The sequence below is a fragment of the Emiliania huxleyi genome (genome assembly GCF_000372725.1).
Source record: "Emiliania huxleyi CCMP1516 chromosome Unknown EMIHUscaffold_149, whole genome shotgun sequence".
In the NCBI taxonomy this organism is placed as follows: Eukaryota; Haptophyta; order Isochrysidales; family Noelaerhabdaceae; genus Emiliania; species Emiliania huxleyi.
Window position 1 is genome coordinate 135,587 of NW_005201102.1, and position 14,295 is coordinate 149,881.

At 65.3% G+C, this 14,295-nt stretch overlaps 4 protein-coding genes across 4 annotated transcripts in view; 2 read left to right on the plus strand and 2 right to left on the minus strand.

Annotated features, from left to right (window-relative positions):
* Nucleotides 1–564, plus strand: part of EMIHUDRAFT_467610 (hypothetical protein) — a gene marked incomplete at its 5' end in the record, with an annotated part of 6,695 nt that extends 6,131 nt beyond the window's left edge. The window contains 2 exons of the mRNA XM_005786831.1: nt 46–75; nt 99–564. Of these exons, the coding sequence (XP_005786888.1) occupies nt 46–75; nt 99–422 (354 nt within the window). The 3' untranslated portion in view covers nt 423–564. The remainder of the gene's footprint in view (nt 1–45; nt 76–98) is intronic.
* A 4,121-nt stretch (nt 565–4,685) lies between these two features.
* Nucleotides 4,686–6,641, minus strand: EMIHUDRAFT_111295 (hypothetical protein; the record flags this gene model as incomplete). The annotated part of the gene is made up of 1 exon (XM_005786832.1): nt 4,686–6,641. One exon carries the CDS (start codon nt 6,639–6,641, stop codon nt 4,686–4,688), a length of 1,956 nt encoding a protein of 651 aa, XP_005786889.1.
* Nucleotides 6,642–8,016: 1,375 nt separating this feature from the next.
* On the plus strand, nt 8,017–10,429 carry EMIHUDRAFT_111296 (hypothetical protein; the record flags this gene model as incomplete). The annotated part of the gene is made up of 2 exons (XM_005786833.1): nt 8,017–9,047; nt 9,490–10,429. 2 exons carry the CDS (start codon nt 8,017–8,019, stop codon nt 10,427–10,429), a joined length of 1,971 nt encoding a protein of 656 aa, XP_005786890.1.
* A 1,141-nt stretch (nt 10,430–11,570) lies between these two features.
* Nucleotides 11,571–13,993, minus strand: EMIHUDRAFT_228645 (hypothetical protein; the record flags this gene model as incomplete). The annotated part of the gene is made up of 3 exons (XM_005786834.1): nt 11,571–11,949; nt 13,091–13,461; nt 13,535–13,993. 3 exons carry the CDS (start codon nt 13,991–13,993, stop codon nt 11,571–11,573), a joined length of 1,209 nt encoding a protein of 402 aa, XP_005786891.1.
* Nucleotides 13,994–14,295: the final 302 nt, after the last annotated feature.

A 14,295-nucleotide genomic window follows, 5' to 3' on the forward strand; every position in this document is an offset into this window, starting at 1 on the left:
CCACCCACCACTTTGTGTGGGTGGAGGACGTTCATCTGACTTCAGGCGCACCCCGCCCCCCCGCCGCCGAGCCGGTCACGGCCGAAAAAGACCGGGTGGACCGACTTGGAGGCGATCGTCGGCGGCGCCGAGGTCGCGGCGAGGCTCCGCGTCGGCTCGCAGCAGCTGCGAGCGTCGCTACGGCTCTCGCTCGACGACGCCGCGGACCTAAAGCTGGCAGCGCAAGTGCTGCGCGATTCGGCCCCGCTCTTGGCCCGTGTCGGGCGACAGGCCGCCGCGGGCGGCGCGTCGGCAGACGAGCGGCTGCGTCGGTTGGTGCCGCCGACCCCCGCGCCGCGTTGAGTGAGGCTCGCACTCTCGCTCTAGAGGATGGGGTCAGACTGTTCGAGCGCGTCGCCTCGGAGAGGCGTCGATGGGGGTGAGCAAGTGAAACACACATATCGTCATGAAACATCTAACATGAACCGGCACCGTGCCGGTCATGAAGATGAACAACAGGCTCAAGCCACACCTCCGGCTTTATATGTCAAATGTGTTCTTGATTGTCTTAGATTGTCTATAACTATGTATTTTAGCCATTTAGGGGACGGCTAGAGAGTAGAGTGCGATTTGTGGTTTGTCGGGAGAGAGGGGCAGGCTGCTCACCCACGTGCACCGGGCCAGTGCTAGCACTTTGAATGCCGTGGGGCTCCTGCCCGTGTCCGGGTGTGGAGATGCGAGGGTCGCCCCGCCTTGCCCCACCACTTTGTGTGTGTGGAGAAATTTACCTTACCTTTGTAGAGCGCTCCAAGAATGGTTGGGTAGTAGGGCTAGAGGGTCGCTCTACACTTAGCCTCTGCAGCGATCGAGCCATCATGGCGGCGTCCATCAGCAGGGTAACGTTGCTTGCTTTGCCATGCTCGCGCGTGGTATTTGCTCGCCCGCCTCTCTCGAGCCACGAACGCACCGCCGCTTCGTCGCCTCGCAACACCGCGGCCACGTGCGGCTCGGCCGCGCTGGACATCAACTGGACATCAACATATGCATGTGTGTGTGCAAGGTGCCCGCCGGTTGACGCGAAATCTCAGTAGCCCTGGGTGGCGCTCTGGAGAAGGCAAAGAAAGAAGAACGCCCCCTGCAACCCGCGCCGTCCCTGCTGCTCCTGCACTCCGGCCAAGCAAAAAAAGACTAGTCTGTGACCCCGTGGCTCCAACCGGGCCCTTCCTTTTTTGAGCAGGTGTGCCGCCGCGCGAGCGACGCTCCGAGATCGCCCGAGATAGCGTGGCACGGCGGCGGGGGCGGGGGGGGGGGCGTGGCGTGGAGCTCCGAGATAGCCCGAGATCGCCCGAGATTGCGCGGCGCCTCGCGGCGAGGTGGATGGATGGGTTGGGAGCGAGGGGGCAGCAGTGTTCAGTGCGGTAGATGGTAAGCTCGGGGCGCAAGAGGTGGCCTGTGAGCCATCCGGCTTACATTTACCCTGCGTTCTCGCACATGGAGTGCGAGGTATCTCGACTTTCAATCCCAAACTGTCACTCCCCTTTCTCCCGGCCGGGGTGGGGCGCGTGCGGGGGCGGCGGGTGTGCGGCGGGTGTGCGGGGGATGACGGATGTCTGTGGGCCCGAGAGCGATATGCCATGTCCGCCTTGCGTTTGTTTCATAACATCGAAGGCTAAGCTCAAAAAAAGAATACACGGCGTCTTCGCGCTTTTAAATTCGGGGCCCACTCTCCCCACTAACCTCTCTTACATCAGGCACAACCACTGCGCCAGTCTCCCTTGAGGAACGCCAGCGACGTAAAGCACTGCTGCGTCCTGGCGCAGAAGCCTCGATCGCCGTCGGAGCACGTGTACTCGTTGCGACCAGCTACCTTTACCCGCGGCCGGGGTGTCACAGGTGTACCGGGGGTGGCCTTCCAGACGTTCTCCTCGAGCCGACTGATGAGCTCGGACGGCAGCACGACGTCTACGCCGCTGCTCGCCTCGAGCGCAGTCGCGATGCTCAGCACATCTGCGTACGAGTGGCTCCATACGTGAACCGGAATGATCGAGTAGCCATCCGGGGAGGAGCTCACACGCGGCATGGAGAGGAGCCGTGAGATCATTGGCTTGACGCCGAGCGTCGTCCCTTTGTCCCCATCGCCCCACAAGCTCACGCGGCCAATGATCAGCACCTTGCCGTCTCCACCTCCCTCTCCACCTCGCCCTCCACCCCCTTTCTCTCCGCCACTGCCACTGCCAGCTCCCTTGCCGCGCCCCTTGCCCTCCTCACCACTGCCGTGCCCGCGCCACATGCGGCCCTCCAGCTGGCTGTAACCCCCACCCCACGGGTAGTACAAGGCAGCAGAGACGTTGTCCCCTCAGCTGTGAGGGAGGCAAATGGAGCGCGAGAGGGGGCAGGCCATGCCTGAGGGAAGATATACCCAACGCCAGAGGGCCCGGCGATGAGCTCGTCCATCGGGGTGCGCGTGCGATTGACCCAGGAGAGGGTGGCGGGGGAGAGGAAGGCGGTGGCTGGGCTGAAAGTCCACCCGAGAGGGGTTCGGCCGCGCTGCGTGCTCCCCCACCATGTGGTGTCTGTGGAGAAGGGGCCGAGCGTCCACTGCAAGTTATCCCCATCGGTCATGACGAATGCCACAGTGTGGCGAGGAGGCGATGGCGGAGGTGGAGGTGAAGGAGGCGGAGGCGGAGGCGGTGAAGGAGTTGGCAGCGATCGGGCCGAGGGGCCAGCGTTGCTGAGCGCCGCGAGGTTGATGCAATAGTCGGAGGCGTGCACGTAGACTGCATACGGGTTGTGGTGGAGGATACGAACTCGTTCTCTGCACCCCAGCCCAAGGCGACGCCGAGTGGTGTGCGCGTGCTGATGTGGCCGCGCGACGCAAGAAGGGCTCGCTGCGCGTCTGGCTCGCTGTCGAAGGCAAGCGAGGCCGCACGCGTGAAGGTGGCGTAATCACCGAGGAACTGAGCTTTGGCAGGCGACTGGAAGACGAAGACGTCGCGCGAGAGGACCGCCAGCACTCCTGGTCGCTTGAGCACGTCGCCAACCGTCCACCTACGCGCGTCGACGTGCATGGGAATGCCGGCGGCCTCGAGCTGTGCTGCGAGAGCCTCACCAGCGGCCACGATGAGGCCGTCCTCAGCCGCCGCGAGCGTGAGCGCGGCCGAGACGGAGTCGGGACTCGCCCATGCCCACATGTGCTGCGCAGGTGGGCATGCGCGTCAGTGAGGCACAGCACCCGTGTATTACACATATGCACATTGCCCTCGGGATCACGTCACCTTAAAAGGCGGCCGCCTACGGCCAGCCGGAGCGCAGGCCCGCTCCGGCGCGAGCGAGCCGAGCTGCTCTGCAGACGATAGCGCCACGCACGTTGTCGAGCCCTCGGCGAGGATGAAACCCTTAACCTCGCTCGCGAAGCGGGTGACGACGGCTTGCACGCTGGCCATCATCATGCTCTCGTTTCACCGGCACGTCACGTCGCAGCTCGCGCAGCCATAGCGCGTACGAGTCTGATGTTCCCGTCGCCCAGTTGCTGTCAGCAACACGGTAGAGGCGAGGCGAGGCGCGGGCGATCAGTCCTGCCAAGCTGTCGAGGCAGAGCAGGTACGCCGGCGTCCGGCTCTCTGAGGAGAGGACAAAGAGCGAGATGGCGGGCTGCCCAGAGGATGGATACGCCGGCGCCACGAGCGCTGCTGCTGCAAACAGCGGTGCAGTCAACATCGCGTCCTGTGGTGGTCGAGTGTGCAAATTAAGAAAACGGATCTTGCGCGGGCCGAACGGAAGGAGGCCAAAAACGATGAGGAGGAGTGAGTCGCAGGAGAGCCCCACCTGTCCCCCTGATCGTCCTTCCAAAATCCTGCTCGTGCAGGTGGGGACCCTGTCCTCCTCCCCCATCCCTCTAAAGAAAACGCACAACCCAAGGGAGGGATGGGAGGACGGCACGCCGCCACCACACAGGGATTTTAAGGAGAGGGGTGTGGTGCGCTAGCCGTCGCCCACCCTTGGGCGTCCGCCTCTTCCGATCTCTCTTCGCATTCTCTCTCCGATTCTCGCTGCAACCTTCGAGCCACCTCGCGGTCGCCCCCTTCTCGTCGTGCTCTCCCTTGTCGCTTCTTCTTCTGTCGCGTCGCTCTCCTCTGCCTCGTTCTGCGCCGCCGCCGCCGCCTGCCGTTCCCTTGTTCTCGCGGCTTCTTTCGCCTTTCGGCGCAGCTCCGCCCTCCTTTGCTGCATATCCTGGTCCCCCATCCCTCGTCTGGGTTAGGGTTTGTCTGCACTCTTTCTTTCTTTTTTCGCGGGCGAGATCAGCGCCGAGATATTGACCTCACTGGCTGGGCCCTCTGACGACTGACGCACCTGAGCTCGAGCCGCGACTAAACCTCACCGAGACGGACACCACCGCGCTCGCTCTCACGACACATCACTCGTACGCATCACAACTCCTAAGGCACAGACACACAGAGGACGACAGACAGCGCCCCCGGAGAAGGTGGCCAGAGAAGGTGGCCTTCTTCTCGACCCACCCTTTGCGTGCTAGTTCTCTCGAACCGCTTGTACATCCCCACGCCGTGCTGTCGCCAGCTTGTGCGCTCGCTACAACTCGGTGACTAATATTACAATAATGGAGAGGGCTCCAGGGGGATGTGAGACGTCGTCGTCGATCTCAACAAAGGTGTCTCACGCGAGACGTTCTTCTTCTTTGACCCCGTCAACTACTCGTGCACGACCATCTCGACAGGCACCGCCGTGCCCAGCGAGGCCTTCTTGCCCTTGCGCCGCTTGAAGATCATGGCGCCAATGGCAATGCCGATGACCAGCGCAAGCACGCACGCGACGACGATGGCCGCGATGGTCCCGCCGTTAAGCCCGCCCTCGTCAACGTTGTTGTCGTCGTCGTCTGTCAGCTCTTTTCCTGCGTCCTCCTGTGTCCTTTCAGGCTCGGTCGGCGGCGGCGGCGACGCGATGACGACGACGCTCGAGACGACCGGCTCCTCCACCGCCGTCACGGTGACGCCGAGGGCCGTGGACGCCTCTTCCGGGCTGAGTGCCGCGAGTGTGATCTGAATCGTGTCGGCGATCGCAGTGCTAGCCGTGATCACCGTTGCCGTCACGGTGAACGCCGCGAGCGCGCGTGCACGGCGGACGCTCGAGATCTCAAGGGTGATTGAGTCGGGAGACACGCCGACGAGCTCGGCGAGATTGGCCGCGTACGCCGCGCTGTCAAAGGTGGTCATGTCGCCGTCGAGCGTGGTCGTGAAGACGACTGCGGGCGTGTACTCGCCGCCGGGCGGCAGCGGCGCAAGTGGCGGCGTCGGCGGCGGCGGTGGCAGCGGTGGTGGTGGCGACACGAGGACGATGTCGCTCTCGTCGCGCGGGTGGATCTCGAAGCTCGAGAACGCGTACTTGATCACGCCCGTCACGCTGGAGACGCTCTGTCCGGTGAGCGACGTGGCGCCGAGGATTGATTGCAGGTGCGCTTCCGTCCTCAGCATGCTGTCTTCGAGCTGCGTGGGCCCTGAGCCGTCGTCGATTGTGATCTCGCCATAGTTGTTGGCCTCGGAGAGGAGCTGCACGCCGCCCGAGACGGTGACGAGGAGGCCCTCGTGAGCCTCGCCGCTCTCGGTGCACCCCTCGCCGATCGCGCCGGTCGTCGTCGCGAGCGGCAAGGGCGTGTGGCCCGTCGAGAGGAGCTCAACGAGTGCCGCGGGCGTGTCGGCAACGAGTAACTCGGTCAGCGAGTAGTACTCGTTCACGAGCGCCTCCACGCCGACCTTGTCGCCCGCGGTGAGGTTGGTGAGGTAGGACGAGCCCGAACCCGTGTACACCCAGACGCCTGCGTAGAGCGCAGCGGCCACCTCGTCCTGCATGTAGAAGCCATCGTAAGACACGCCCGTTACGTAGCCCTCAACGCGCACAAACTCGCCCTCGCGTGCTGAGTGATAGCACGCCCCATCCGAGCCGCTGTGGTTGGTGTTGATTGCGAACAGTGTGGTCGGCATCGCCACGGGCGGAGGCGTGGATGGCGGAGGCATGGATGGAGGCAGTGATGGCGGCAAGGGCGGCAAGGGCGATGCCACTCCCATCGCGTGCGAGCCGAGGAAGTTCCACGTGTCTTTTGGCTCGACTAGCCACTCGCAGTCGACCTCATTCGTGCCCGCTGACGCCGTCCAGTCGCCGCCGTTACCGGTGGTGACAGTGGACTTGCGCACGAGAGTGTTGTCCTTCGTCGCCGCGCTCACACCGCAGACGTCCCAACCGGAGCCTGGGTCGCCGTAGAAATCGCCGACGCAGTCGATGAACGTGTAATTCGACTCGGTGCCCTGCACGAGGCAGTAGCCATCGTTACCGTTTGAGAGGTAAGTGTGCTCCTCATCGCAAAGCGCCTTGATCGAGTCGTCCGCCGAGCCGTGGCAGATGACGTACACGCCGCCCGCCGGCACCGACGCGCCGCTGTCAAACGCGTTCCAAAACTCGTGCACTCCTTCGGTGGCGGGTGCGTTGGCGACGCTCGGGTACGCGTAGCCGTCGAGGGAGACCTGCACATTGGTCGGATTGAAGATTTCGAGGAACTTGTTGTGCGAGGAGCCCTCGGCGTACTCGGAGAAGAAGAGGGTCTGTGCCATGTTGGGAGCAGAAGCGGCGACCACCAACAAGGCCTTGAGTGCCATCGTCAAACCGGCCGAGGGGTACAACCAGCCAGGGGAACACCGTCGGCAAGCAAGCAAACGGTTTTTTTTCTTTCTTTTTAGCACACTGGCACATCGAGGGCGCGGACTGGCGCAGACTAGCACACACACCGGCACACCAGAAAAAGATAACCAGCGGCATCGGCGCTGCTGCGGACGCACGCCGGCACACACACTCTCTCTGCGAGCCGCGTCGTACAATCGCCCCTCCAGCTCGATAAACTCGAGGGGCCAAGATACGCTGGTCGCTGCGAGGAAGAAGAGCGGAGTTACGCCTCAGGCGAGAGGCCTAGATGCGGGTCGAGGCCCCTCGTCTTCCGGCTCCGCGCAGAGTAACGCTCGCTCGGCTGTGCCCCGCCGCACTGCTCCCCGTCCTACTGTGTGAATTCGCGGAGCGAGGAAAATTTTATATACGGAATACGTCCATTTTTGGAGCTTGGAATACGGCGTATTCCATGGAATACGTGGAATACGGGTGGAATACGGCAGAATACAGGCCTCTGGGAGGTCATTTGGAATACGTGGAAAACGTATTCACACAGTAGGTCCCCGTCTCACGCGAGGCGGAGGTTTGCAGTGCTCCAGTGCACGAGGACGCACTCGCGCCCTCCCCCCCCCCAGCCCCTCTCCGTGTATATAAATTGGTTTGTCGCTGTGTGGTCTTCCAGATCCACAGCCGCTCACATACGGTACACAACTACTTTGCGCTATACTAGGGAACACAACAGACTAGTGACTGTGCCCGTGTGTGCCCGGGTCGTGTGGGCTCACCGTGTGTCTCGAGCCACACAGGAGGTCAGGACACAGCCTTCGTGCTTCGTCACGAGCTTGGGGGGGGGGGGGGGGGGTTGAGGTGAGCTGGAAGAATCAAGAAAGAAAGAATTGTACGTCAAAACTTTGAACAAAACAAATGTGTGTGAGTGTAAAGTTGTTTGGTAATGTGCTAAAAATCTCTCTCAAAACACTCCCTCGCACGACAAAAAAGAAAGAAAACGGCGCCAGGGAGGGGTGTGGAAAAAGAAAAGAAACGCAAATGCAAGGGAGGGATGGGGGGACGGCACGCCGCCACAGGGATTTTAAGGAGAGGAGTGTGGTGCAGGCTGCGCTAGCCCGTAGCCGTCGCCCACCCTTGGGCGTCTGCCTGAGGGGAGGACGCACGGCCCTGGGCCGGCGGTGAATACTCAGGACGGGGACGCCATCACCCTCCAGGGATCCACAATGCTGTCTTAAGGTCCGACAGGTCCGACAGGTTCGGTACCGGTAAACGTTCCTCTAAACAAAAAAAACAAATGCTCGCAACGGCGGCTCTGTGGAGCGCTGCTGCTGTCCGATCGGCCGTGTCAGTCAGAAAGTCAAAATGCCTGAGGGAGTAACGCTGGGTCGCAGCTGTGAGCACAGCTGCGTGTTCTTTAGCGCGTACGTGGAGGGCGCATCGTACGACAAAGCGCTCGAGATTGTCAACAAATGTGAGGGCGACGTCCGCCTGGGCGACGATTACGAGCTCGTGTCGTGCTGGAACGGCTGCGACACCGAAGGGAAGCCGGCGTACCACACCGTCACGCTGCTGGACGAGGCCGCGGTGCTGCCGAGCGGCGCACGGTGGCGCATCGCCGATCCGCGGGCGCGGCTGCCCTCAAACTACCCAGCCAACCAGACGTGGGGGCACCTCTCGAACGGCAACGACGTGCACGGCCTGATGCACAAGTCCTCGCACATCATCGTGGACGCCGTCGGCGACTTCGGCCCCGACCCTGGCAGCGGCGGCTGGCCGGTCGCCGGCGTCCCGCACGCCACCAAGGATCACACGCTCGAGCGAAAGGACAGCATCGCGCAGGGCAACTGCGGCGACTGGGCGAGGTCGGCCGGCTCCTCCGCCGCCGATTCGGAGTGGGTCGTGCACCCCAAGGGCTCGTGGCCGAGCGGCGAGTCGGGCGACCCCCCCTCCGAAGGGCAGAGTAGGCCAGGTGGCTGCGCCGCGTCTGTGACCGACTGCTGCGACTGCCGCGGCGGCAGCGCGGCGAGCGAGGCGACCGACCGGCGCGCTGACCCGCAGAGGCTGGTGATCGGCACGTGGAACGCTGAATGGCTGTACGACGGAGAGTGCGACCCGAGCATGTCGCCGTGGGCGGCGGGCTCGAGCGACTGCGCCGGCCTCCAGTCCGGCCTGAACAAGTGCGACGCTGCCGGCGCCGCGGCCCACCTCGAGAGGGTGGCGCGCCATATGCGAAGCTTCGACGCAGACGTGCTACACGTTACCGAGGTCGAGAGCTGCGACGTGCTCGCCGCGTGCGCCGCCATCCTCAACGCCAACGCCTCGCAAGGCGGCGGCGGCGGCGGCGGCGGCGGCGGCGGCGGCGGCGGCGGCGGCGGCGGCGGCGGCGGCGGCGGGTACGAGCGCCACATGGTCCCTGGCACCGACAGCTACCTCCGGCAGCAGGAGGGGAGATATTGGGAGATATTGGGGAGATATGGAGAGATATGGGATAAGCTCCCTCCGGCAGCAGGTGGGGCTGCTCTCGCGCCTCTCTCCCGTGGCGCCCCTCGAGCGATCGACCGAGCGGCGCGCCTTCCCCATCGACGGCAACTCGAGCTGCGGCGACGCAGCGCGCGGCTCGACCGACCTCTCCAAGCACTATAGATAGATAGATGGGAAGGCGAAACACAGTCCGACCAACGACTGGGACACCAACGCGTTATGGGTGGACGCAAGACGGGCGGTGACGGCCACACAGGAGCGACACACAGAACCACAAGACAAGACACTGCCTCGCGCGGCAGCCGCTGTATTATGTCAACAGCGCCTCTTCACACCTCTCACCACCGTGAACAGGCACTACCTCGCGCGGCTGCGCATCGACTTCCCCACGAGCGGCGGCGGGCGTCGCGTGCCGGCGACGCTGGCTGTGCTCGGGCTGCATCTCAAGGCGATCCCGACGCAGGCGCGGTCGTGCCACAAGCGCGAGGCTCAGGCGAGGATCGCGCAGCGGCTCCTCGTCGCCGCGCTCGGTGAGACGCCGTACGTCGTCGTCCTCGGCGATCTCAACGACTTTGACGCCGACCCGTGCTGCCTTGACGCGCCCGGCTCGCGGCCCACGTCGCGCGTGCTGCGCATGCTCAAGGACCCGCGCGCCACCGGAGCCGACGAGCTGCACTCGGTCGCCTCGCGGCTTCCGCGAGGGGAGCGGTACACGGACTGGTGGGACCACGCGCCCAAGGACGGTGTCGACGAGGGCGGGTCCGAGCACTCGTCACTCGATCACCTCCTCGTCTCCGGGCCGCTCTTCGACCAGCTCTCGGCGGTCACCATCGACCACAGCACGCCGCCGATGGACTACTCGGACCACTGGCCACTCATCGCCACCTTCCACCTCCAGCCGTTGGCGCAAGCGACGGCCCCGCCGCCTTCCGTGCTGCAGCAGACAGCCCCGGCGCTTCCGTCATCGCCGCCGTCTTCGCCGCCGCCGCCCTCGGCGCCGCCTACCGTCGACGCCGGGAGCGTGCGGCTGCCGCTCGGTGCCGCCGCTGCGGTGATTGCGCTGGCGCTCGTGGGCGCGCTCGTGCTCGCGCGCTCCGCGCTGCGCTGCGCGGACCGCGTGTTCCGCCCTGCCGCGCATCGAAGGACGCGCTACGGCAAGCACGGAGACAGCGGACGGAGCGGAGTAGGCCTGGAGTTCGCCGTCAACAGCAAGAACGCCGGCGGGCCGACCGGAGCGCCTCTCGACACAGGAGCCGTCGTCGACGCTGGCGGCGGGCGGGCGATTGTGACATGACGCAGAGCCAGAGGTGCCAGGTGGCACACGTGTCCCTATCCACCTGCTAGTAGAGGCGCGCAGTATTTCTTTTTATGGTGTACCTGTGTTAGTGGATAGTGCCAGAACGGGTTGATATATACTCTGACCTGGCCTGTACTCCGTGCTCGCATAGTGTGGGTAAACCATAAAGGGAGTTGCGAATGCGCCCTCGTAAGGCTTGGTGAGTGGTTGGGGTGGCCTCAGGCACGGTGGAGAGAAGCGCCGCCCCCGGGCACGCACCCCGACCTGGTGCGCTGCTCTTTGGCCAACTACCCCAGGCGGCTGCAAGCTGACCTAAGTCGCACCTCCCGCGCCGCGGTTCCAGCCCAGCGGGGCGGCGGCGCAGCATCACGGCGCCGGCCATATCGGCCGCCGGGAGACACGGCCGCCGCCGCTGTCGCCGCGGTTTTACGTGGTGCCCAGCCCGCCCGGCGCGCTCAGCGTCTCTGAGCTCTCCCCCTGCCCGCCCTCGCCGCCCTCGCCGCCAAAAATGTCACAGGCTCTTTCGATCCGCTTCACACAGCCAGATCGGGCGTGGCGTGTTTAACAAAGATGAAACAAAGCAGACTGAGGCCGATAGGACATAGTTTTTAGCCAGGCCTACGCGAACGATCCAATCCGCAATGAAGATTTGTATCAGGTTGTTTTCTTCCGCGCGCTCAGCACCTGGCTGTTCTTCACCTTCCTATCAATCAATCAGCACCTCGATGAGGTCACATGGACCACCAAGAACTGGCACGGGCTGCAGATGCAGCGCTTGTCTGTCGTTCTCCGCGGCGCCGCCGTGGCGTGGCAGACGGGAGACGGTGAACGAGAAAGAGAGGCCTCTCTCTCTGAACGAGCTAGCGTGCGGCGTGCGGGGAGAGCGGCATTGTGCACGGCGCTAAGTGCATTGCCGTGCTTACCGGAGTCGCTTAGGCGGCTCCGGTGGTTTGCCTGAGTGATAGTGCTAGCACGCGCCAGTCGCAGTCCGCACCTGTGTGGCGAGCAGCCCGTCTGCTGTGAGAGAGAGAGTTGTTTTGTTTAAATTCTTCCGCGCGGTAGCAGCGGAGTTGCCTCTCGGAGGTGAGGGCATCCTCTTTTCTTCGCACACGTATGTCGCAGGACTCGCGCTCCCCCCTCACACGACGGAGCACGCGCCAGGCGGCGGGCTCTCCATCGCAAAGAAGCGCGCGTGGGCCTGCCGGTGCGGGTACTCCTCCGCGTACGCACGACTCCACTCGGCGAGGATCTCTCTCGCCCTACCCGCCTCGACGAGGGCCCACACGCTCCCGCCAAAGCCGGCGCCAAACGCCGAGGCCGCGACGGCGCCGAGGCGGCGCGCCGCTGCAGGCAGCCATTCGGTCTCCTCGAGGGTGTTGCGCAGGTGCGAGGCGGTCAGCGCCTGGCTGCGGTCGACGAGGGACGCCAGCGTCGGGAGGGGCACCTCACGCTGCGACAGGGCGCCGCGGACGGCCGGGATGAGAACCTCCGACTCGGCGTGGAACTGCTCGTACCGCCTGCTGCTGCGCCGAGCTGTGAACAGCGCCTCTTCGCGCCATCTCGCGGCGCGGGGAAGAAGGGGGGGGGGGGGGAGGGAAAGAGAGGGAGGGAGGGAGGGAGGGAGAGGAAGAGGGAGAGGGAGAGGAAGAGAGAGAGAGTGAGTGAGTGGGAGAGAGAGAGAGAGGAGTGTGAGTGTGTGTGTGTGTGAGTGTGAGTGTGTGTGTGCGTGTGTGTGTGTGTGTGTGTGTGTGTGTGTGTGTGTGTGTGTGCGTGCGTGCGTGCGTGCGTGTGTGTGTGTGTGTGAGAGAGAGAGAGAGAGAAAGAGAGGGAGAGGGAGAAACGCCTCGCCAGCGCGCCCGCCGGAAAGCCCGAGGGGCCGCCGCCGCGGTCGGCGGGCGCAATGCGTGCGAGCACCGCCCGCCGCACGCCTTGGTCCGACCGAGGCAGCCCCAGCTCCGCCGCCGCCGCCGCCGTCACCGATGCGAGCGTGGGCGGCGGCTGTGAACAGCGTCTCTTCACACCTGCAGAGCCGGCGGGGCCGCCCGCGCGCAGACAGCCGCCGCCGGCGCCCGGACAGCGAGCGTCCAGCCCGCTCGCAACGCCTTCGGTGCCCGGCGCCGTGGCCGCCGCGGCGGCTGCCCGCGCGAGCAGCGCGGCGTTGTTGTACTCTGCGAGTCGCTCGGCGCCTTTTCGGGCCGTCGCGCCCGAGACAGCGATGAGCCAAGTCAGGGAGGGCGGCGAGGGGAGGGTGGCCTGGGAAGGCATGCGAGATGGCGTCGTGAGGTTGGCGCCTGCTTACACCAGTGACCACGCCGCCCTGCGATCGGACCGATGCTACGAGTCTGTGCGGGGATGCGGGGCCGGTGGGCAGGCGGCAAGGCGACACTTTCCTAGACACTTCCTAGACACTTCCTAGACACTGCCGTGCCGGCGGGCAGGCGGCAAGGCGACTCGAGTTTGGCGAGGCCGTGCCGTCCGTCGACGGCGGCCAAGAACGGAGAGAGGCGGGGTGGTACTATCGGCTGGCCACCGACGACGCGTGGGTCGGGGGTGGAGGAGGGGAGGGAGGAGGGGAGGGAGGAGCCGTCCACGAAGCAGTAAACAGGGAATGACCCGGCGTCGCTCGGCGGGGGGTGCGGGGGGGATGAGGCGTGGGACTTGTGAAGAGGGAGGGGCGCCTCGAGCGCGGTCGGGCAGAAGGCGTAGACGCGGAGCTCGGCGCGCCGGGAGAGGAGGATCGCGGTGTGGTCCTCCGAGCCGCCGAACGTGCCGACCCCCGCGTCGCCCGGCAGCTCGTGGCCACAGTCCTGCCCATTCTCGACGCAGCCGAGGTAGTGGCAGAGCGCTTCGGCCGTCGGCAGCCGGGCGCGCAGCTGGGCGGAGAGGCGGTTCCGCGCGCTCAGGCAGAGGAAGGTGGCGATGACAACTGCCGACGAGGACGACATGCCCGACGCCTCGGGCAGGTCGCAGCTCAGCGCCAGATCGACCCCGCCGCGAATGCCAAAGTTGCGCGCAAGCCTAGATACTGCCTAGACACTTCATGGACACTTCCTAGACACTGCCGCGAATGCCAAAGTTGCGCGCGAGCCGGCGGGCGGTCACCGCCGGGTACACGGCCCAGCCGGCAGGCGACGCGGCCTCGGGCGCCGCCGCGAGCGCCACCTCGGCCACGTCGGCCTCGCCGGTGAGCTCGAACGAGGCGAAGACGCGAAGGATGGCGTCGTCGCGGTCGGCGGCGACGACAGAGAAGCCGCGGTTGACGGCACAGAGCAGGCTCCGGCCGCCCGCGTAGTCGGTATGCTTGCCGAGCACCTCGATGCGGCCGGGCACCCAGAAGGCGGTCGCGCGAGTCTCGGGCGCCACGCCGGCGGCAAGCAGTCGCGCCGCCGCCGCCGCAAAGCTGGACGAGCGCGAGGCGTCGAGGCCCATCGCCGCTAGCCGCTCACCCAGTGCACCCCCGTCGGCATCGGCGATCAGCGCGGCCACGCTCGTGCTGCCGGGCGCAGACACGGACGCGGGGAGCGGGGACGTTGGGCTTTCGCGCGCGTCGCCGCACATCATCTTTGTATCCTCGGCAGCTTTCGGTTGCTTGTATCGGGCGCCGGGTGGGTGCCTGTCCCAGCTGCTCGGTGTGAACAGAGTTCTAGCTAAACCCTCGAGAGTTCCGCGGAGTCGGCTGGGGCTATACCAGACAGGGTCCGTGCCTTTCTTTTCTGGCTCCCGCGGCCACCCCGGCCGGGAGAGGGGAGTCTTTTCTAGGCAGGGCGGCGCGTGAGTGGCTTGCGTGCGAATGCCATCATGCTCGGGCGGGGCAGGAGAGGTCGGGTCAGACATAGGAACGCTGAGCCGCTTCCGAGAGAAGA